Source organism: Moschus berezovskii, chromosome 5, assembly GCF_049115385.1.
Source record: "Moschus berezovskii isolate FMDL1 chromosome 5, NW_MosBer_1.0, whole genome shotgun sequence".
In the NCBI taxonomy this organism is placed as follows: domain Eukaryota; kingdom Metazoa; phylum Chordata; class Mammalia; order Artiodactyla; family Moschidae; genus Moschus; species Moschus berezovskii.
In genome coordinates this window covers 120,242,318-120,265,309 of record NC_142464.1, presented here as the reverse complement: position 1 = coordinate 120,265,309, position 22,992 = coordinate 120,242,318, and the positions used below count along the sequence as shown (strand labels likewise).

Here is a 22,992-nt window from a genome sequence, read left to right as displayed (position 1 = left end):
TGCACTGCTTTCTTGAACTTGGGATATTTGGGTCTTATCAGCATAATACAGCACTTCCTTACAAACCTCTCCATTAAGTAATGCCACTTTGTGTGTGTGTGGGGGGGCGGTGAGAATGGAAGAAGGGTGAAGTCTTGTAGCCCGCCAGGTTCCTCTGTCCATGGCATTTTCCAGGCAAGAATACTGGAGTGGGTTGCCATTTCCTCCTCCAGGGGATCTTCTGAACCCAGGGTTTGAACCTAGGTCTTCTGAATTGGCAGGTGGATTATTTACCGCTGAGTCATCAGGGAAGCCCACAAATGATGTGAATGCCATCAATTTTCATCAGACTGTCACCACTGTATTTATTCTGGTCTAATCTTTTAATAATAACACCAGATTTGAAAGAGGCATCATGTTTCTTGAAACAAGAAAGATGCTGCCAGAGGGAGAAGGCCTTGGTGAGAGTCTTCTGTAAGACTTCATTAAATTGTATTTAACAGTAAACTTGAAGGGGACTTAAAGTATGTCATGTATAATACATTTTTAAAAAATGTAATAAACTTAAGAGAGCAACATTAGGTTCACAGCAAAACTAAGCAAAAGGTAGGGATTTTTTTCCCACATAGCCCTGCCCCCACACACGCAGTTTTCCCCATTATCAACATCTCCCACCAAAGTGGTACGAGTTACAGGTGATAAAGCCACACCAACACATCGCCATCACCCAAAGCCCATCACTTACCTTAAGGCTCACTCTTGGGGTCGTACATTCTACGAGTTATGACAAATGAATAATGGCATGTACCCAGCATATGGCATCAGAGAGAGTATTTTCACTGCCCTAAAAATCCTGTGCCTCTATTTATCCTTCCCTTCCTTCCTACCTGCACTGATCTCTATTAGTCATTGTTAACCAGCTCAGCTTCACAACTGTGCTTTTTCCAGGATGCCATACTGTTGGCTGGATGGCATCACCAACTCAATGGACATAAGTTTGAGTGAACTCCGGGAGTTGGTGATGGACAGGGAGGCCTGGCATGCTGTGATTCATGGCGTCGCAAAGAGTTGGACACGACTGAGCGACTGAACTGAACTGAACTGATACTGTTGGAATTAAATGTATATAGACTTCTCAGGTTGGCTTCTTTCACTTAGTAATATGCATTTAAAGGTCCTCCATGTAGTTTCAAGACTGATAGCTCACGTCTTCTTAGCACTAAAAAATATTTGATTGTTTGGTTTTAAGTTTATCTATACATTCACCTACTGAAAGACAGCTTAGTTGCTCCCAAATTTTGGCAATTGTGAATAAAGCTGCTATAAACATGGGCTGGTAGTTTTTGGGTATACAAAAGTTTACCAATCCTTTGGGTAAACACTAAGGAACCTGACTGCCACACTGTTTGTAAAAATGCATTTTTAACAAGGATGCTCATTTTTAACAAGCCAGCCATTGGAAAAGGCCTTGATGCGAGGAAAGATTGAGGGCAGGAGGAGAAGGGAGCAGAAGAGGATGAGATGGTTTGATGGCATCACTGACTCAATGGACATGAGTTTGAGCAAACTCAAGGAAATAGTGAAGGACAGGGAAGTCTGGTGTGCTACAGTCCATGGGTCACAAAGAGTCAGATACCACTTAGCAACCTATGGGAGAGATAATTCAGGGTCTGGTAGATGCTTCTACCAGACTGAATCTTAATCTTCCTTAGATGTTTCCCCAAAGATGACATGTTCAAAATAGCTTACCCTCCTCTGAGAAAGAGGCAAAGCTTTCCTTTGGAGATCCTCCGTCCTATCTGCCAAGGTAGTTAGCAGGAGTAATGAGTTTCTGGCAGATGCCTCCCAGATGGAGGCAAAGTATGGTGGACAGCATCACCATATTAAATTGGAACTAAACTGCTGAAATTAAACGACGCTTACTCCTTGGAAGGACAGTTATGACCAACCTAGATAGCATATTAAAAAGCAGAGACATTACTTTGCCAACAAAGGTCCATCTAGTCAAGGCTATGGTTTTTCCCGTGGTCATGTATGGATGTGAGAGTTGGACTGTGAAGAAAGCTGATCGCCGAAGAATTGATGCTTTCGAACTGTGGTGCTGGAGAAGACTCTTGAGAGTCCCTTGGACTGCAAGGAGATCCAACCAGTCCATTCTAAAGGAGATCAATCCTGGGTGTTCATTGGAAGGACTGATGCTAAAGCTGAAACTGCAATACTTTGGCCACCTCATGCGACGAGTTGACTCACTGGAAAAGACTGATGCTGGGAGGGATTGGGGGTGGGAGGAGACGGGGACGACAGAGAATGAGATGGCTGGATGGCATCGCCGACTCCCGGAGTTCACTCAAACTCACGTCCACAGAGTCGGCGATGCCATCCAGCCATCTCATTCTCTGTCGTCCCCTTCTCCTCCCGCCCCCAACCTTTCCCAGCATCAGAGTCTTTTCCAGTGAGTCAACTCGTCGCATGAGGTGGCCAAAGTATTGCAGCTTCAGCTTTAGCATCAGTCTTTCCAATGAACACCCAGGATTGATCTCCTTTAGAATGGACTGGTTGGATCTCCTTGCGGTACAAGGGACTCTCAAGCATATTCTCCAACACCACAGTTCAAAAGCATCAATTCTTCGGCGATCAGCTTTCTTCACAGTCCAACTCTCACATCCATACATGACCACGGGAAAAACCATAGCCTTGACTAGACGGACCTTGGTTGGCAAAGTAATGTCTCTGTTTTTTAATATACTATCAAGGTTGGTCATAACTTTCCTTCCAAAGAGTAAGCATCTTTTAATTTCATGGCTGCAATCAGCATCTGCAGTGATTTTGGAGCCCCAAAAATAAAGTCTGACACTGTTTCCACTGTTTTTCCATCTATTTCCCATGAAGTGATGGGACCAGATGCCATGATCTTTGTTTTCTGAATGTTGAGCTTCAAGCCAACCTTTTCACTCTCCTCTTTCACTTTCATCAAGAGGCTTTTGAGTTCCTCTTCACTTTCTGCCATAAGGGTAGTGTCATCTGCATATCTGAGGTTATTGATATTTCTCCATGCAATCTTGATTCCAGCTTGTGCTTCTTCCAGCCCAGTGTTCCTCATGATGTACTCTGCATAGAAGTTAAATAAGCAAGGTGACAATATACAGCCTTGACGTACTCTTTTTCCTATTTGGAACCAGTCTGTTGTTCCATGTACAGTTCTGACTGTTGCTTCCTGACCTGCATACAAGTTTCTCAAGAGGCAGGTCAGGTGGTCTGGTATTCCCATCTCTTTCAGAATGTTCCACAGTTGATTGTGATCCACACAGTCAAAGGCTTTGGCATAGTCAATGAAGCAGAAATAGATGTTTTTCTGGAACTCTCTTGCTTTCTCCATGATCCAGTGGATGTTGGCAATTTGATCTCTGGTGCCTCTGCCTTTTCTAAAACCTGCTTGAACATCTGGGAGTTCACGGTTCACATATTGCTGAAGCCTGGCTTGGAGAATTTTGAGCATGACTTTACTAGCGTGATGTCACATGGTAGGTTCTCAATAAATGTATTTGAAAGATTAAATGACAGAATGAATGACACCTGTAGTAAACTGTACCATGAATATTCTATTTTTATTAGTCAGTGAAAAATAAGTTACCAAACTATATCTGAACAATTTGGTGATATATAAGACAAAGATTAGTGAGACCTTTAAAACTAGATTGACAATATTCTATTTCAAAGTAAGTTGCGTATAAAAAGATAAATGTAAACTATATTTAGATTTATCTTAAAAAGCCAAACACATCAATCTACCTGAAAATAAGACAGATTAAAAAAAAGAATCTCTCATTGATATTATTAAGGGTATGAGTAATTCTTTTAAACAAAAACAACTGTCTTTAAATCATTCTTTTATATCTTTACTATTCTCATCTCAACTCAATCCTCTTTGAAAGTGAAAGTGTTAGTCGCTCGGTCATGTCCAACTCTTTGCGACCCTCATGGACTGTAGCCCACCAGGCTCCTCTGTTCATGGAATTCTCCAGGTAAGAATTTTGGAGTGAGCTATCATTCCCTCCTCCAGGGGATCTTCCCGACCCAGGGACTGAACCTGGGTCTTCTGCTTTGCAGGCAGATTCTTTACTGTCTGAGCCACCAGGGAAGCCCCAAAGGGATTATAGAATGATATATGATTCAGTCGACTCCATGGACTATAGCCCACCTGCTAGGCTCCTCCGTCCATTCTCCAAGCATGAATACTGGAGTGAAGTGCCATGCCTTCCTCCAGAGGATCTTCCCTACCCAGTGATCAAACCCACTTTTCTTCCATCAGCAGGAGGGTTCTTTACCACTAGTGCCACCTGGAAAGCCTCTTCAGAACTCCATTAGGCTGTGCTTCAGAGCAACAGTGTATACTGCTGTATTCAAAAAGTATTCTTAAAGGACTTACCTGCTCTCTTCAGACAATTCACCTACTGTAATAGTAGACAAGTATATTAGCGTACAGACCTGATAAATGTGAGGAAGAAAGCATGTGGAAGTCCTTTTTAACTCAAAGAGGATACAAGGCAACAACTAAATGGGAGTCTGAAGTAGAAAATGTTGCAAGCTTAACAGAAGGTATGAAGTAACAGTCTACAAAAGAGCTGTGAATGGACTAGGAGAATGTTCTAAGGTTTTAAGCAGGTCTGCATGATTGCCTCACACATATAATGCAATGATCATTATTATGATGCCTGACAGGTGTGGTCTTTAATTACCTGCCATGAATTTTTACCTCTTAGACGTTTCCATAGTGCTCTGAGTACTATCTTCTAAAAATACAGCTCTGATCAGTTTCCTCCTAATTCAAAAACCTCTACTGGCTATGCACGAGTGCAGTCTCTTCAGGATAATGTCATTTAAATTGGTATCTCCATACAATCCTACATTTCAAGCTCTAAGACTATCCTGAGTTCTTTAAATATCTCGCGCACTTTCACACTTCTGTTTTCATTCTGGCTGGTATTCCCTGTGCCTGGAATACTTATCCTGCCTTAAGTCATTTAAAATCCTATTTATTCTTTATGATTTAGCTCAAATGCCACAGCATTTATCCATTAAACTAACATGTAAGGATTTACAATGTGCCAGGCACTGGGAATAGGAAGCAAGAAAATGGATGGTGGATATATTCATACAAGGGAACACACCTGTTCAGATGTTAACAATGAATGAGCTAGAGTTACAAAACACTGTAAAATCTTACATTAAGTTAAAGAAAGCTGCCAAAGGATATACATATTTCTGACTGTGAAAACTATGCCAACAGCACTATGCATATAATTAAATACTAAAACATAAAGGTGCTTTAAAGGGGAGGGCCCTTGGTCAAGAGAGAACAAAATGGAATTGGATGAAGCAGACCAAGGGCTTCAAATATATAATTTTTCCAGTTGGGTGTTGAATACAGACGTATTGGTTATAGTTTTACTTCTACTTTACGTCAGTCAAAAAATATCCTGTTTTTAAAAGGGATGGTTAAGGCGTGATTCTTTCCTGAAGACACTGCCTGCTTGTCTCATAGCCAATAACTTAAAGTTACCTCCCGTCTCTGATATTCTTTCTTTCCTGTATTGTTATCCTGCGTTCATTAGTTAATTATGCCTTAAGAGGAGGACTCTGCAGACAAGAGCTTTAAGTAGATTAGAATGCAACCCTCTTCCCAGGAGACTCCCGTTTCCTCCAGATCTCAAGGGAGCTAACCAGGTCTACGAACCCCAGCCTGACCCCTTCAGCCGACCAGAGAGCATCTGCCCCCCCGTCGCGGATCGCAGCCCCCTACCTCCGGTGGACGTCCATCCGTCCTCTGAGCAAAATCGAACCGTGCCTCCCGCCAACGAACCCCGAATCCGGACCACTCCCACCAGAGCTCGCCTTTCTTCTTTCTCACCTCCAGGCCAGCGCCGCGAGCCTCCCGCCGAACCTGCCGAGCACCAGTGTACCTCGCCCCTCATTCCCTACTCTATACCACTTCCGGCCCCGCCTCCGCACCCAGAGAAACCCATCCCACTTGCAACCGGAAGAGGGCCGGTTAGGCCCTCTGCGCACGCGCGAAGCCCGGAGGCGGCCCTGCTCTCGCGGTATCTCGCGGTGTTTCCTTTTCTCGCGGGAGGTATTTGAAGGCTCCGGCGGGAACCGCGCCGTGGGCTGTCCGCGGCTGACTGACTGGAGTCGGGAGCGCCTGCTGAGACGCCGATGGTGGTCAGTCTCTGGCTGTCGTCAAGCGCGGACGGGCTTCCCCTCGACCCGGTCCTGCGCCATGGGAGCGGGGAAGAGGCTGGTACCAGTGAAGCAGACCTTCCAGCTGGCCCAGCAGCCGCTCCGGAACCGAGATTGGTGGTGATTGACGATGCTGGTGACTGGTGACGCTGAACTGCCGCCTCCGGCCGGGCCGCGCCCTCGGCCACATGCGAGCAAGCTAATTTTGTCAGTCTCTGTAAGAGAATTATAGAGATGTTTTAAATTACCGAGTCGTTGGGAAAGACTCTGATGCTGGGAAAGATTGAAGGCAGGAGGAGAAGGGGACGACAGAGGATGAGATGGCTGGATGGCATCCCTGACTCGATGGACATGAGTTTGGGTGGGCCCCGGGAGATGGTGAAGGACAGGGAGGCCTGGCGTGCTGCAGTCCATGGGGTCGCAAAGAGTCGGACACGACTGAGCAACAGCAACAGCTATCATTTACCTTGTTTACTTATTTAGGAAGACTTATTTTAATAATCATTTTAGGTGTGTGTCTCTAGGTTAGCAGTTCACCGATTTTTAACAAATCTGCATTTCATCAGATAGATATAAAATGTATACAAGTAAATATATGTGTATATATATATATATATATTATTGCTGCCCTGTGAATAGTTTAACAGAACACGTTTTTAGGCACAGAATAAGTCAGTGCAAAGAAAAGTTCATTTTGTTACCAGACAACTATTTTTCAGGTTGATAATACAGGTCTCTCCCACTTTTAAAAGTTTGCTTCAGGCCACTTTGCTTTTAGGAAAGACCTGTATTGTATTACTACCTGTTTTGTTTTGTTTTTTATTGGAGGATAATTGTTTTATAATATAGTGTTGGTTTCTGCCATACATCAACAGGAACCAGTGGTAGGTGCTCCCTCCCTCCTGAAGCGCCTTCCCATATTCCACTCCATCTTGCCCCTCTAGGTTGTCACAGAGCACCAGGGTTGATAGTTGAAGGAAATCTGGAAGGGTTTTCACCTTGACCAAAAGAAAAGCAAAGAGCAACAATAGTTGGTATGCTTAGCCTTCAGAGTGTTTCACTGGGAGCCTTTACAGGGGCAGTGGCCCTGCCAAGCTCTCCTGCCTGCAACTACACTGGGCACCTCAGGTTCAGGGCCCCATATCTTGGGACTATCTCTGTAAGCGTCTAGGCTGCATTTCCATTTACTTCATGCATCAGCAAGTGTGTTCTAAAGTATCCCAAAAGCTTAATGTGAAACCAGATGTAATTTTAAGTGTTTTGATCAGGGTGAATGAAATGCGCAGTGTGTGAATTGAATTTGCTTGGGTCCACTATTTCCATGCAGAGAGAATCCTGAAAGCTGCCCAAGTTAGCATTGCTTCTGTTGGAAACAAAGTGGTCTCAGTTGGCCTCCAGTCATCAATGAGCTTCTGATTAACAAACAGAATACCAAGGTAATCTTGGGCTTCCCTGGTGGCTCAGCGGTAAAAAATCCACCTGCATTGGAGGCAACGTGAGTTTGATACCCGAGTCGGGAAGATCCCCTGGACAAGGGAATGGCTACCCACTCCAGTATTGCCTGGAGAATTCCATGGACAGCAGAGTCTGGTGGACTACAGTCCATGGAGTTGCAGAGAGTCAGGCATGACTGAATGACTAACAAACACACACATGTCTCTTTCTTAATGTACTCCCCCTTCTTCCTTCCGAGAGGAAACCACTATCCTGAATTTTCTGTTATTCATTACTTTGCTTTTCTTTCAGTTCAGTCGCTCAGTCGTGTTTGCGACCCCATGAATCACAGAACGCCAGTCCTCCCTGTCCATCACCAACTCCCAGAGTTCACCAAACTCATGTGCATGCCATCCAGCCATCTCTTCCTCTGGAGTCCCCTTCTCCTCCTGCCTCCAATCCCTCCCAGCATCAGGGTCTTTTCCAATGAGTCAACTCTTTGAATGAGGTGGCCAAAGTATTGGAGTTTCAGCCTCAGCATCAGTCCTTCCAATGAACACCCAGGACTGGTCTCCTTTAGGATGGACTGATTGGATCTCCTTGCAGTTCAAGGGACTCTCAAGAGTCTTCTCCAGCACCACAGTTCTTCGGCACTCAGCTTTCTTCACAGTCCAACTCTCACATCCATACATGACCACTGGAAAAACCATAGCCTTGACTAGATGGACCTTTGTTGGCAAAGTAATGTCTCTGCTTTTTAATATGCTATCTAGGTTGGTCATAACGTTCCTTCCAAGGAGTGAATGTCTTTTAATTAGAGTTTATTATAAAGCTACCTACTGTATCCCCCAGATATGCAGTGTATCTTTGCTTTTTTTAACCTTATTATAAATGTAGCTATTTTGCATGTATTCTTTTGTGATTACTTTTTTTCCATTTAACACTGTTTCTAAGAATGATCCAGATTTATGCATGTTGCTGTGCATGCTCAGTCACTCAGTTGTGTCTGACTCTTCGTGCCCCCATGGACTGCAGCCCACCAGGCTCCTCTGTCCATGGGATTATCCTGGCAAGAATACTGGAATGGGTTGCCATGCCCTCCTCCAGGGGATCTTGCCAACCCAGGGGTCGAACCCATGGCTCCTGCATGTGGCAGGCAGATCCTTTACCACTGTGCCACCTGGGAAGCCCTTGTCTGTAATTACAGTCTTTTCTTTTTCACTACTGAATAGTATTTTGCTTTAGAAAGACAACACACTTGAACTATCTGCTGTGTTGTTTACTATTATGAACTAAATGCTATCAGCATTCTCAAACACTTACAAAAGTTTCTCTGGCTGATATTCCTAGAGGTGGTGCTATGGGCTGAATTGGGATTCTCCAAAATTCTGAATTGCGGCCCTGATTCTCAACATCTCCTAGTATCTCAGGAATTGCCTGCATTTGGAGATAAGAGTCTGTAAAGAGATAGTTAATTAAAGTGAGAGCTTTGGTAGGGAGTGCTCTAGTCTAGTCTGATTGTTCTTTTAAGAAGACGAGATTGGGGAGGGGGTTTCAGGATGAGGGACACATGTACACTCATGGCTGATTTATGTCAATGTATGCAAAAACCACTACAATATTGTAAAGTCATTAGCCTCCAATTAATTTTAAAACAGAAGATGAGATCGGACATACAGGGAGACACTGGACACATACATGCGAAGAAGAACGGACAGTGAAGACACTGAAGAAGGCACCTGCAAGATGAGGGGCCTGGGGAGAGACCGAACTGTGATGCTGGACTTCTGGCCTCCGAAACTGAGGAAACAAGTCGGTTTTTAAACCACCCGGTCTCTAGCATTCTTGTTACGGCTACCCTAGCAGATGAATACAGTTAGAATTGCTAGATGGGATTATGCAGAAGTTCAGTTTAATTAGTAACGCCAATATTATTTTAAAGTGCTTGGGCCAACTTACAGCCCTACTGGCATGTGTGCGAATTCTTATTCTACATCCTTGCCCAAACCTGGTGTTGTCAGACTTGACTTTCTCCAGTCTGTTGGGATAAGAGTGGAATGTTACTGTTGTGTTAATTGCACTATCCTGAAAACTAAGGAGAGTTGAATATCTTCATGTATTTTTAAAGTTTCTATATCAATAAAATGTTTGTTATATCTTTGTCCACCTTTCTGGTATGCTATTTGTTTTTTTCTTACTGATGGGTAGGAGTTAATTTTAATGAAAGTAAGATTTATTCTTTAATGGCTTGTTTTATGTCTTATTTAAGAAATTCTTCCTAACCTCCAGAGTAAAAGAATATATTCTTTTTTTCTGAATGTTTTTCATTTCAATCCTTAATGTACCTGGAATTGATTTTTCTTTTTAATGTTTGATTGAGGTAGATATATAGTTTCATTTTTCCCTGCACTAACAACAGTTGTCCTAGCCTTATTTATTGAATAGTCTTTGGCAGCTCTGGCATATATCAAGTCTGCCTATGATGCGGCTTTCTTTCTGGTCTCTATTCTAATTATGATTTTTGAAGGCAATGGCAAGCCACTCCAGTACTATTGCCTAGAAAATCCCATGGATGGAGGAGCCTGGTAGGCTGCAGTCCGTGGGGTCGCTAAGGGTTGGATGCGACTGAGCTACTTCACTTTCACTTTTCACTTTCACACATTGGAGAAGGAAATGGCAACCCACTCCAGTGTTCTTGCCTGGAGAATCCCAGGGACGGGGGAGCCTGGTGGGCTTCTGTCTATGGGGTCACACAGAGTTGGACACGACTGAAGTGACTTGGCGGCAGCAGCAGCAGACCATTATTGGTGATGGACAGGAAGGCCTGGCATGCTGTGATTCATGGGGTTGCAAAGAGTCGGACACGACTGAGCGACTGAACTGACTGACTGAGACCATTATTACATTGTCTTAATTATTAATACTATGTGCATTGGTGCTCAGTCATGTCCGATTCTTGCGACCCCATGGACTGTAGCCCACCAGGCTCCTCTGTCCATGGTATTTTCCAGGCAAGAATACTGGAGTGGGTTGCCATTTCCTCTTCCAGGGGATCTTCCTGACAAGGGTCTAACCTGCATCTCCTGCTGCTCCTGCATTGATAGGCAGATTCTTTACCACTGAACCACCTGGGGAGCCCCTTAATTATTATGGTTTTATAATAAATCTTAATATCTTGTAGTAATTGGATTTCTTGTTTCAAATTATATATATGTATATATTTGGGGTTCTCTGGTGGCTCCATTGGTAAAGAATCTGCCTGCAGTGTGGGAGACCCAGGTTCAATCCCTAGGTTGGAAAGATCCCCTGGAGAAGGAAATGGCAATCCACTCCAGTATTGCCTGAGAATCCCTTGGACAGAGGAACCTGGTGGGCCATAGCCCACGGGGTTGCAGAGTCAAACACAACTGACAGAACAGGGGAGACTGGCAAGCTATAGTCTGTGGGGCCGCACAGAGTCAGACCCGATGGAGTGACTTTCACTGTCTCACTCACCCATAATTAACAACTGATACATGTATGGTCTTGAAGTTGTCAAATGTGGAGAATCGAGCTAGGTATGTTTAAGCATAGGAAATGGTTTTTGTCCCAAAGACTTAAAAAATTCTTTTCGAGGCAACCTAATGAACCTTTTAAAAAGCCATTTCTAATATGAGACCAGGGATTTGGGGGTATTATGGATGGAGTTTAGGTGAAAAAAGATGATCCATGGGTTGATCATCCTTGAGGCTAATTAGGTGTATTAATTTTGCAGGTATCAGTGCCTTATTTTCTTAATATGTATAGAATTATCACCTGTTAGCTAGTTCACTGGGTTTTTAAAGAGGTGTTTATTTATTTGGCTGGGCCAGGTCTTAGTTGTGGCATGCAGGATCTTCATTTGCTGTACGTGAACTTTTAGTGGCCGCATGTGGGATCTAATTCCCTGATCAGGGATTGAACCCAGGCCCCCTGCACTGGAAGTGAGGCGTCTGTCACTGAACCACCAGGGAAGTCCCTCAACTGGGTTTTTAATGACTTTTTTTTTCGTCTTTTTGTTTTCATAGGATTTTGTACTTAGTTCAGAGCATTCTATATCTTCAACAAGGCCTAGTGTTATATTAGGTAAATAAAGATAAAGTTAATAGATTTGAAAGTCATATTTATTTTTACTATTAAGAAAAATTTCCAAGAGAATAGTAAAATGAACCTAACAACCCAACACCTAGCTTTAACCACTGTTAGTATTAGACCAGTTTTGTTTCTCTTCCTTCTCTCTTCCCAAAACCCAGGCCACATGAACACTTTTCACACATCCCACCCCACTCAGTTAGAATTAAAGCAAATATTAGCTCTCATTTCATCTACGCTTCAGTGTTCAGATTTTTCTAATTTCCTCAAAAAAATTATTTTTCACACCAGTTTCTTTGATATAGGATCTAAACTATCTGTATATTTCTTTTGCTACTTCTTATGTCTCTTTTAATGTATATCAGGCTCTCTTCCCCTGTCTTTGCTTGACAATTATTTGTGGGAGAGGTTGGGTCATTTGTCTAGGTGAATTTCCCATATTCTGGATTTGGCTGATTCCATCCTGATAGTATCACGCAGCCTGTTTATTTCATGTGTATCTCCCATGAACTGCTATTTAAGGGTAGATGATTGACTAGAATAAAGTTTGTCTGGGAGAGGTTGGGTCATTTGTCTAGGTGAATTTCCCATATTCTGGATTTGGCTGATTCCATCCTGATAGTATCACGCAGCCTGTTTATTTCATGTATATCTCCCGTGAACTGCTATTTAAGGGTAGATGATTGACTAGAATAAAGTTTGTCTTTGTTTTTTTCAGGAATCAGGGTAAAATACTTATGTGGTGTTTTATAAACATTTTATTGGGGTTTATCAGGTGGTGCTAGTGTAAAGAATGTGCCAATGCAAGAGTCATAAGAGATGCGAGTTTGATCCCTGAATTGGGAAGATCCCCTGGAGAAGGGAATGGCACCCCCATTCCAATGTTCTTGCCTGGGAAATTCTATGGTCAGAGGAGCCTGGCGGGCTACAGTTCATGGGGCTGCAAAGGGTCAGACATGACTGAGCACAGCACATGAACATTCCGTTGCGTTCATATCAGGAGGTGAAAACAGTGTCCCAATGTATATGATTAAGGATTATAAGTGTGTTCCTCTGTAGTCTTTACATTTCTAATATTCCTGTTTTCACAGGTGGGGAAACTAAGGCCAACCTAGGCAGGGTATTAAAAAGCAGAGACATCACTTTGCCAACAGAGGTTCATATGGTCAAAGATATGGTTTTTCCAGTGGTCATGTATGGATGTGAGAATTGGACTATAAAGAAAGCTTAGTGCCAAAGAATCGATGCTTCTGAACTGTGGTGTTGGAGAAGACTCTTGAGAGTCCCTTGGACTGCAAGAAGATCAAACCAGTCAACCTCTAAGGAAATCAGTCCTGAATAGTCATTGGAAGGATTGATGCTGAAGCTGAAGCTCCAATACTTTGGCCACCTGATGCCAAGAGATGACTCATTTCAAAAGATCCTGATGCTGGGAAAGATTGAAAGAGGGAGGAGAAGGGGACGACAGAGGATGAGATGGTTGGATGGACATGAGTTTGTAAGCTCCAGGAGTTGGTAATGGACAGGGAAGCCTGGTGTGCTACAGTCCATGGGGTCACAAAGAGTCGGACACGACTGAGTGACTGAAATGAACTGAACTGAAACTAAAGCCTAGAGAGTTAAATATTTGCCAAAGGCCAAACAACTAACTTAATAGAAGTAGAGCTTTTTTCCACCTAATACTCCCTTTCAAATGTTCGCCTCAGGTGTGCAGACCTTCTTCTGAAGATTTTCATGCATCAGAAAAAAGTCAGAAGTGGTCAGGATGGCATTTCTGCCTGTTCCAAGTAGAGTTTTTGTGACTAAGAAGGTCAGTCACAGTACATGTCTAACTGTGTAAACAGTACACAGTAGTAAACTTTGAACTCTCTTGAGTGGTTCTGTTTCTTTTCACTGCCAGTGTGATAGCTAAGACTTGAGAGTGACAACAATAGTCAGAGGGGCCTTAGACAGGAACCCAAGCCTGAAAACCTGGTAACCCCAGGATAGGAAGAACACAAGAAAATCCTTATAGCCTACAGTGTGTGCGTGTGTGTTTGTGTGTGCACACACAGTCCCTCAGTCACATCCAGCTCTTTGCGACCCTATGGACTGTAGCCTGCCAGGCTCCTCTGTCCATGGGATTCTCCAGCAAGAATACTGGAACAGGTTGCCATTTCTTACCAGGGGATCTTCCCAATCCAGAAATCAAACTCCTGTCTTTTACCTTTCCTGCATTGGCAGGTAGAGTCTTTACCATTGCACCACCTGGGAAGCCCATAACCTAAAATAGTCATTGGTTGCTGCTACTGCTGCTAAGTCACTTCAGTCGTGTCCGACTCTGTGTGACCCCATAGACAGAAGCCCACCAGGCTCCCCTGTCCCTGGGATTCTCCAGGCAAGAACACTGGAGTGGGTTGCCATTTCCTTCTCCAATGTGTGAAAGTGAAAAGTGAAGTTGCTCAGTCGTGTCCGACCCTTAGCGACCCCACGGACTGCAGCCTACCAGGCTCCTCCATCCATGGGATTTTCTAGGCAGGAGTACTGGAGTGGCTTGCCATTGCCTTCTCCGAGTCATTGGTTATTTAGTCCTAAATAATTTGTGTGTGTGTGTGTTCACTTTATTTCTTTTTGTACTGATATGCTTTGTTTTCCATTTTTGTTTTTACTTGTCTAATAAATATCTGCAACTTCATACCAATTTGAAGAAAATGAGTTATGTAACAAAATATAGGAAGTGAAAACTAGAGGGAAGTTACATTCCTCTAAAGCTTACATAACTGAACAGATGCTGTGAAGTTAGTGATGCGAAAAGTCTTCTATGAGCCTGGTTACACTTCACTGAAATATCTTGAGTTGCTTCATCTTTCTGATGACTAAATGTAGACGATAGTGGCAAACTCACTGCTTTCTTTTTCAGTAACTCTCAGTGAACTGACGGGAATTTGCAAAAACAATTATTATAGGTACATGACAAATTTATCATTTAAAGCCATTACTTTGATCATTTTCTAATATAGTAGAAATGAGCTGATAGGGAGGAAGGAAGATTTATGACTACAAGTTTCATGAAATGATGCCTTTACTTTGTACGGGAGAAATGTTATGATTAAATATAACTTCATTAATATTTAAATGCAGCATAGAAAAATAATCCCAAATAAACACAATACAGATAAAAATCAGGAATATTTTATTTAATGTGATTAGTACGCTGTCTGTTCATAAGTTCATTCCAGTCTGAGATGCACAAGAACTATTCCACAAATCTGGTTAACTCTGTCTCCTTTGTTTTGATTGAATTAAATACTGAAAGTAAATAGTATTACAGTAATTCTGCATTTCAGTGAACAGTCGTTTTTAACATTCATTTATTTTTTGGTTGTGGTGGGTCTTTGTTGCTGCTCATGGACTTTGTCCAGTTGCAGGGAGTGGGGGTTTCTCTCATGGGGCACCGGCTCTGGGGTGCATGGACTGCAGTGGTGGCAGCACAAGGGCTCAGTAATTCCAGCTCCTGGGCTCTGGAGCACAGGCTCCATGGTTACTGTGCACAGGGTTTCCTTGCTCTGAGGCATTGGAATCTTCCCAGACTAGGGATTGAACCTGCATCCCCTGCATTGGCAGGTGGATCCTTCACCACTGTACCACCAGGGAAGTCTGCGGACAGTCTTATTTCATCAAAAAGAATCATAAATTTAATGTCTCCTAAAGGAGATCCAACTAGTCCATTCTAAAGGACATCAGTCCTGGGTGTTCACTGGAAGGACTGATGCTAAAGTTGAAGCTCCAATACTTTGGCCACCTCATGCGAAGGGTTGACTCACTGGAAAAGACTCTGATGCTGGGAAAGGTTGGGGGTGGGAGGAGAAGGGGACGACAGAGAATGAGATGGCTGGATGGCATCACCGACTCTGTAGACATGAGTTTGAGTGAACTCCGGGAGTTGGTGATGGACAGGGAGGCCTGCCATGCTGTGATTCATGGAGTCACAAAGAGTCGGACACAACTGAGTGACTGAACTGAATTGAACTGACTGAATCTTTTGTGTCTATGAAAAGTAACCTGTAATATTTCATATTCTTTAATTACCAAGTATATACAACTCAATTTTTGATCCAGAGTTTTGGAAGGCAAATGAAATCTAACCGGATAGTTTTCTTGAATGCATCCTTTTTTTTTTTTTCTGGGACACAATGGTTAAAAGTTTGAACCATGCCAGAAACAGTAAAAAAAAATAAATAAAAAAATAGGCAACATATATCAAAAAATGTTGTTAAACACACTGGACATCAGGCAATGAAGAACAGCCAGTAAAGGATGTGAACTCTGAGTGAGAGGAAATGAACAAGGCGAGTTCTATGGTTGCTTTCTCTTACTGCCTTGAGAGACTCTCCAGGTTCAGCACGGCTGTGGGGAACACAGGAAGAGCTTGGTGGGACCCTAGGTTGCATGAGAGAGAGCCGAGAGTCTGGTGAAACCACAGTGGCTAGAGTTTGTAGCACAGACTAATAGGAAAGAGCAGCACAGAAAGAGAACTCTAGAAATCTGGAAAGATACTTGCTCCCTCGAGTTTTCAGGTGAGTACTGATCAGTGCACAAAGGTGAGGAACTTACCCGAGGCCAAGAAAAGGACCACCTGCAGGTATTACAAGCAATAGACCCCAGCTGAAAGAGGGCTGGGGATAATGGCTGTTTCCACAAGACATAATGGAAAACCTCACTCAGAGAGCAATGGATGGACTACACAGAAGGGTCTTGCCAAGTTACGTGGAATAATTAGCCCTAGGCTGAGCACTATTCTGCCTTGTATTTAAAACGAGACATAAAAATACCAAATGGTTTCCAAGTTAATGTGCCAGAGCCAAAGTCTTATAGGAATACAAAAATATCTAGTATCTAGAAAGGTAAATCTTTCATTGCTTGGCATCCACTCAAAAATTACCAAAGATGCAAATAAGTGGAAAAATAGGACCCACAGTAAGGAGAAAAATTGGTTGAAACTGATACAGATGTTAAAATTTGCACACATTATACTGTAACCTCTCAAGTGGTGCAGAGGTAAAGAATCCACCTGCCAACGTAGGAGACTCAGAGACATGTTCCATCCCTGGGTTGGGAAGATCCTCTGGAACAGGAAATGGCAACCCACTCCAGGATTCGTGTCTGGAAAATCCCATGCACGGGACAGAGGAGCCTGGCAGGCTACAGTCCATGGGATCACAAAGAATCAGACACCACTGAGCAACTGAGCACACACTTTGCCTCTGTTTCGGGGGGGCTTCCCTGGGGGCTCAGATGGTCAACAATCTACCTGCAATGCAGGAGACCTCGCTTCAATCCCTGGGTTGGCAAGACCCCCTGGAGAAGGAAATGGAAACCCACGCCAGTATTCTTGCCTGGAGAAGCCTGGTAGGCTACAGTCCATGGGGTCACAAAGGAAATGGCAACCCACTCCAGTATTCTTGCCTGGAGAATCCCCATGGACAGAGGAGCCTGGTGGGCTACAATCCATGGGGTCACAAAGAGACACAGCGAACAACTAAGCACAGCATACTGTAACTATTCCCTATGTTTAAAAAGTTAAGTAGAGACATGTGAGATAGACCAAACTTCTAGAAATGAAAACTGTAGTGTGTGGGATATAAAACACTGGGTGGATTAATGGCAGATTTGACACTGTAGAAGGAAAGATTTATGAGTCTGAAGATGTTACAGTAAGAACTATCCAAAATGAAGCACAGAAGCAGAAGACCAACAAATGAGCTGTGAACCACTGCCCAATATGCCTGTAACAGGAGACTAAGAGATGCGGAAGAAACCTGAAGGATTTACTTAAAGAAATAGCTCAAAGGTTTTTTTTTTAATGACAGAAATTATAAATCCACAGATCTAAGGTGATTGATGAATCCCAAGCACATAAAGCAGGAAAACAACTACCCCGAGCACGTCATAATCAAATTGCTTAAAACCAATGATTAAGATAAAATCTTAAAAAAAAGGAAAAAAGGTACTGTTTCCAATATGAGAGTGACATCAGATTTCTTTAAGAAAATAATTCAGTTGAGACATCAGTAGACAAACTTATTTAATGAACTAGAAAGAAGGCTGTCCATCTAAAATTCTATGCCCAGAGAAAATACTTCAAAAACAAGCAAAATAGCTTTTTCCGTCAAAAGCTGAAAGAATTCATCACTAGCAGATCTGTAATGCAAGAAATGTCAAATCAAGTCCAGTCTTTCAGGCAAAAGAAAACACATTAGACTAGCAAACTGATCTGCAGCCTTGCTAGTTTACTGCCTGCAATCTAATAATAGCTTTTACATTTTAAAAATGTTATTTAAAAAAATGTCTCCAGAGATTGTCAAATTCTTCTGGGGGTGCAAAACTGCCTCCGGTTGAGAACCACTGGCTCTCGGTTCAGTTCAAGTCGCTCAGTCGTGTCCGACCCTTTGCGACCCCATGAATCACAGCACGCCAGACCTCCCTGTCCATCACCAACTCCCAGAGTTCACTCAAACTCACGTCCATCTAGTCGGTGATGCCATCCAGCCATCTCACCCTCTGTCGTCCCCTTCTCCTCCTGCCCCCAATCCCTCCCAGCATCAGAGTCTTTTCCAGTGAGTCAACCCTTCCCATGAGGTGGCCAAAGTATTGGAGTTTCAGCTTAAGCATCAGTCCTTCCAATGAACACCCGGGACTGATCTCCTCTAGAATGGACTGGTTGGATCTCCTTGCAGTCCAAGGGACTCTCAAGAGTTATAATGCAGAGATTTTGGATTGGATAAAAGAGCAAGACCTGATTATATTCTGCTTATATGACACATGTAGGTTAAAAACAAAAGGAGGTAAAAAGAGATGTGATAGTACGTGCGTGCATGCTAAGTCACTTCAGTCATGTCTGACTCTTTGCAACCTTTCGGACGGTAACCTGCCAGGTTCCTCTGTCCATGGGATTTTCCAGGTAAGAGTGCTGGAGTCAGTTTCAATGCCCTTCTGCAGGAGATATGATGGTAACACTAATTAAAAGAAATTAAAATATCTATTGTTATTCGACAAAGTAGATTTCAGGACAAAGAATATTGCCAGGGGTAAAGAATGTAAAAGTAGTGACAGATTTTCTTTTTTGGCAGGGGCTCCAAAATCACCGCAGATGGTGACTGCAGCTATGAAATTAAAAGATGCTGCTCCTTGGAAGAAAATCTATGACAAACCTAGACAGCATATTAAAAAGTAGGGCCATCACTTTGCCAACAAATGTCCGTATAGTCAAAGCTATGGCTTTTCCAGTAGTCGTGCAGATGTGAGAGTTGGACGATAAAGAAGGCTGAGCATCGAAGAATTGATGCTTTCAAACTGTGGTGCTGGAGAAGACTCTTAAAAGTCCCTTGGACTGCAAGGAGTTCCAACCAGTCAATCATAAATGAAATCAACCCTGAATATTCATTGGGAGGACTGATGCTGATACTGAAGCTCCAGTACTTTGGCCACCTGATGTGAAGAGCCAACTCATTGGAAAATACCCTGATGCTGGGAAAGACTGAAGACAAAAGGAGAAGGGGCCAGCAGAGGACCAGATTGTTAGATAGCATCACTGACTCAATGTACAAAACAAGCAAATTCCAGGAGATGGTGGAGGACAGAATCTGGCATGCTACAGTCTATGGGATCGCAGAGTCAGACACGACTTAGTGACTGAACAACACAACAACAGCGAAGAATGTAAAATGGTACAGCTGCTTTGGAAAATACGTTGGCAGTTTCTTGTAAAGTGAAGCATCTCCCAAAGGATCTATCCTGCTCTTAGATATTTACCCAAAAGAAAATATTTCTCCATGCACAAACTTGTATAGAAATGTTCACAGTAGCTTTATCATTTTATAATAACAAAACTTGGGAATAACCGAAGTGTCCATAACAGGTGAATAAACTGGTATCCAGTAGAAAACATACGATGGACTACTGCTGCTGCTGCTGCTGCTAAGTCGCTTCAGTCATGTCCGACTCTGTGCGACCCCATAGACGGCAGCCGACCAGGCTCCGCCGTCCCTGGGATTCTCCAAGCAAGAACACTGGAGTGGGTTGCCATTTCCTTCTCCAATGCATGAAAGTGAAAAGTGAAAGTGAAGTCGCTCAGTCATGTCCGACTAGTAGCGACCCCATGGACTGCAGCCCACCAGGCTCCTCTGTCCGTGGGATTTTCCAGGCAAGAGTACTGGAGTGGCTTGCCATTGCCTTCTCCGACGACGGACTTCTACACAGCAATAAAAAGGAATCACCTATTGAAGCAAACCACGACATAGGTGGGTTTAAAAAATAATTATGCTGAGTGAAAGAAGTCAGACAAATGATTCCATTTATATAACATTCCAGGAAAAGCAAACTAAAGACATAGAGACAAAAAGAGCTTTAATGGCCTGGGGTGTGGGGACAGGGGAAAGAGCAGGAAGGCGGCCTTACCCCCGATACCATGAGACTTGGGGATGGGGAAGATTTTCATTATCTTCATTCAGGTGACAGTTTCTTGTGTTTATACTTCTGCCAAGACCTCAAACTGTATGTTTTAAATCTGTGTGGTTCACTGTGTGTCAGTGATACCTCCATAAATCTGTTACAAGAGTTTGTGCCAGAAACGTTAGATGTACACTATCTTTCCTTCATGGACTTGCCTGGTGGTCCAGTGGCTAAGACTCCACACTCCCAATTCCGGTGAGGTTTCAGTCTCTAGACGGGGAAGTAGATTCCCACATGCCAACTAAAGACTCCACCTGCTGCAACTAAGACCCAGCACAGTCAAATACATAAATATTTTTTTAAAGTATCTTTTTTTCAGTTTCAGCAGTTGAGAAGCTAGGCAGATGGCCTGGAGAAGGATATTGGATCTCATCTTCCCAGCCTTTCGACCCTTCCCCTGAAGTCCCACAGTAAAATAGTTTGATCCCCCCACCAAATATATCTTTCTTTCAAAATATCTTATTGTTTTCCATATGTTGTGAAAAATTGGGGAGTACTAATATCTTGTGTGATTACTGTCATGATTACTGCCTTTTGAAACCTTTGAATGCATTTGTATGTTGAAATAAATCCCTGTAGTTGTAAAGAAAGTTCATCAAGAATGCTAAAAATATCATTTATCTATGTCATGTTATTACTTAGATATTATCTTCAGAAATGTTTGCAAAATAACAATTATTTTCAACTAGAAAAAAATAGCCGACCAAATAGTACTAAATATTTAATCAAAATAACTATCCCTGTGTTTTTTAACACCTCAGTGAAATTACCAGAATCATATTCAGATAACAGAATTTTGTTATATTGTATGTTAGTCAATAATTATTGAAGCTGATAATTATTGGTGCCTGACAATGTTCATTATACCACTGTCTCTATTCTTATTTTTGTTTGAAATTTTCCATCAAGAATACTTCTTTAAACTTACATTAGCAGCAATATATTATCTAAAATAAATATATCTAATTCAATTGTATGTGATGTTAAACAACATAACATATCCTGTTTGAACTGATCTTGCTGCATATATCCAACAAACTAAAATGTTATGCAGCTTATTTTCATCAAATTGGATTTTGAAATCTCTGTGGACTTGTGATAAGTATTGCTTCTAAGTGTTTCACAGTAGTAAAATATAAATTAGCTACTGTGTTAGCACTCTGCATTTTTTATTAGATTTTTAATTTATACACACCATATCCAAACGTGCTGTAAGAAAATACGTGAATTATTTTCTGTCTCTCAATGTGCTTTTATGACAATAGTAAGATTTAATCACTAACAATGCTTAGACTGGGATCTTGATGTATTTGTCCCTTTTCCTTATCAATAAATTCAGCAGGTTGTGTCCAAGGAGATTTTTAATTTTTAAGATTTTAAGCTTCTATTTTAAAAATATCTTTGACAATTTGATAAACCTACATATTAAATTATCTTCATTATGGGAGTTCCCTGGTGGTTCAGTGGTTAGGACTCCATACTTTCACTGCCAAGGGCCCAGGTTCAATTCCTGGTTAAGGAACTAAGACCCCACAAGCCACATGGAGTAGCCAAAAAGAGAATAAAAAACTTTATTATAGTCTTTTGTATTATACTTTTTTTCTGCTTTAGAAGCTGTCATGAATGAGGTCAAAATTTGCTGTTTAAAGTAACTATTTTCTTCCTTATTGTTTTTACACCCCAGATCCAGTAGTTGAACAGTTTTCACTTTATCATCCTTTATTCTTATTGCTTAAAAAATATGACGTAAGTTCAATTTGTATTCATTTGATCAAAATATTACAAGTTACAAATTCAAAAATACCACACTATATATTTTCTGACAAATGGGTATTTAAGTTGACCGTCTTATACCAGGAGTTAATAAGAAGACAGCAACCAAAATACCCTGACCAATTCATGTTTTATTTATCACATCCTCTTCATTAATTTTTTTCTCATAACAGTGGCCACTGTTGAGTGTGGTACTTGTGGCAATAAGTATCTTCCTCGCTTAAACTTTGAGTAAGTTTCTCTGGCATTTTCTATGAAAAAGATTTGCTGGTTTCAGTCCACAATTAGCTTGTGATCTGTTGTTTTTAAAAGCACTATATTATGACTTTTGACTTTTATTTAGAGGCAATATGAGACTTTGCTTAGTCTCATATGAATGTAATGATGAGTCTTTCCACATCTACATGTCAAATGTGCTTAGTTACGTAGTCGTGTCTGACTCTTTGTGACCCATGGACAGTAGCCCTCCAGGCTCCTCTGTCCAGGTGGATTCTCCAGGCAAGAATACTGGAGTGGGTTGCCATTTCCTTCTCCAGGAGATCTTCCCAACCCAGGGATCAAACCCAGGTCTCCCCCGTTGCTGGTGGATTCTTTACCATCTGAGCCATCAGGGAAGCCCAAGAATACTGGAGTGGGTAGACTATCCCTTCTCCAGGGGATCTTCCCAACCCAGGAGTCGCACCAGGGTCTCCTGCATTCCAGGTGGATTCTTTACCAGCTGAGCTACCAGGGAAAGCTCTACACGTCAAATAGAAGGGTCCAATATATACTTAGTGTGTAATTCATGAAGACTGTAAGTTGTTTAATATCTGTTCAACCTTTCACTTTAACAAATATTGAATGCCTATAGAATATGCCAAGTGTTATGCTAGGCACTTTTACATTGTTTTCTCGTAGATTGTCATAAAAGTTACTGAGTCTGTCCATGATCATGTAGTTGTTTAGTGAAAGAGACAAAGAACTATGAAA

The 22,992-nt window shown here is 42.2% G+C and overlaps 1 protein-coding gene across 1 annotated transcript; it reads left to right on the top strand.

Moving 5' to 3' along the window:
• Positions 1–3,490: 3,490 nt before the first annotated feature.
• LOC148777929 (uncharacterized) lies at positions 3,491–9,747 on the top strand. Its single transcript, XM_088836134.1, has 3 exons — positions 3,491–3,500; positions 5,664–6,433; positions 7,544–9,747. Exons 1-2 carry the CDS (start codon positions 3,491–3,493, stop codon positions 6,338–6,340), a joined length of 687 nt encoding a protein of 228 aa, XP_088692260.1. The 3' UTR covers positions 6,341–6,433; positions 7,544–9,747.
• Positions 9,748–22,992: the final 13,245 nt, after the last annotated feature.